We start from the raw sequence: 1,224 nt of genomic DNA on the forward strand, positions 1-1,224 counted from the left end.
AGGAATGCTTCACAACGGGATGAAGCTGGCAGTGAAGAAACTCAGCACACAGCACGGACAAAAGGAGTTTGTAACAGAAGTCTCGGCTCTGGGAAACATAAGCCACATCAACATTGTCAAACTCTATGGCTTCTGTGCCGATGCTTCACACAGGCTGCTCGTCTACGAGCTCATGCCCAATGGTTCCTTGGACAGATGGATTTTCTCCGACAACAAGGACAAACTGGACTGGAAACTTCGACACAGCATTGCCCTCGACACTGCTCGAGGACTGGCCTACTTGCACGAGGAATCCAGAGACTCGATCATCCACTTGGATATCAAGCCACAAAACATCCTCCTGGGTGACAAGTTTGAGGCCAAAGTCGCAGACTTTGGCATGGCGAAGCTACTCATGGACAGAGATCAAAATGGAGTGGTCACTGGAGTGAGAGGAACTCCAGGATATCTAGCTCCAGAGTGGCTGCTACACTCAACAGCGACCAAGAAATGCGACGTCTACAGCTATGGAATGGTGCTCCTGGAGCTCATTGGCGGCAGGAAAAATCTAGACTGCTCCAAGATGGAGTCGCCACTGAGCTGGTACTTCCCAGCCTGGGCCATGAGCGAAATCCGGAAAGGGAACACGATGCAAGTGGTGGATCCGAGCGTCAAGGACTCGGCAGACACAAGGCAGGCAAAGAATATGATCCACATCGCATTCTGGTGCACGCAAGATGATCCAGCAGCTAGACCGACAATGGATGCAGTAGTGCGAATGCTGGAGAGCGAGGAGGAGATCGAGGAGCCGCCGCTTACCTTCCAGTTCGATGTCCAAGCGCCTGGAATCCTCACCATCACCTCGAGCGGCGACATCGCGACATTCACATACATCACCAAAAACCCTTTAGCCCATGAGCCCTAAAATTCAAATACTAATTGAGTTTTTGCATCTTTTACTAAGAAAATTAGTCAGGACAGAAAAAGCGTCTAAGTGCAAGTTGCCTTTGCTGGTTTTTTTTTCCAATCTCTAGCCACGACATTCCAGTCTTGAAAAGAACCTCCAAATCTGATAAAAAAAACTAGGAGATTAAAAAAAACACTTTTGTGCATAACTCTTATTTGAGAACGTTCCGAATTTAACAGATACATTAGTGAACCAGCTCGCACAAATTCTCCTGGGATCGCTCGGCTTGTTGGCATGCAAACTTGGCTCCAACCGAATAAGATTTCCGCAAAAAAGTC

At 48.2% G+C, this 1,224-nt stretch overlaps 1 protein-coding gene across 1 annotated transcript; it reads left to right on the forward strand.

The window, feature by feature from the left end:
• Nucleotides 1-19: 19 nt before the first annotated feature.
• LOC9659620 (G-type lectin S-receptor-like serine/threonine-protein kinase At5g24080) lies at nt 20-904 on the forward strand. Its single transcript, XM_002964981.2, has one exon. The coding sequence runs from the start codon at nt 20-22 to the stop codon at nt 902-904; it is 885 nt and encodes a 294-aa protein (XP_002965027.2).
• Nucleotides 905-1,224: the final 320 nt, after the last annotated feature.

The sequence above is a fragment of the Selaginella moellendorffii genome, unplaced genomic scaffold (genome assembly GCF_000143415.4).
Source record: "Selaginella moellendorffii unplaced genomic scaffold, v1.0 SELMOscaffold_5, whole genome shotgun sequence".
NCBI lineage: Eukaryota > Viridiplantae > Streptophyta > Lycopodiopsida > Selaginellales > Selaginellaceae > Selaginella > Selaginella moellendorffii.

Bases quoted from the DNA above. Each gene is read 5' to 3' on its own strand.
- LOC9659620 (XM_002964981.2), top strand. From the start codon at position 20: ATGAAGCTGGCAGTGAAGAAACTCAGCACACAGCACGGACAAAAGGAG.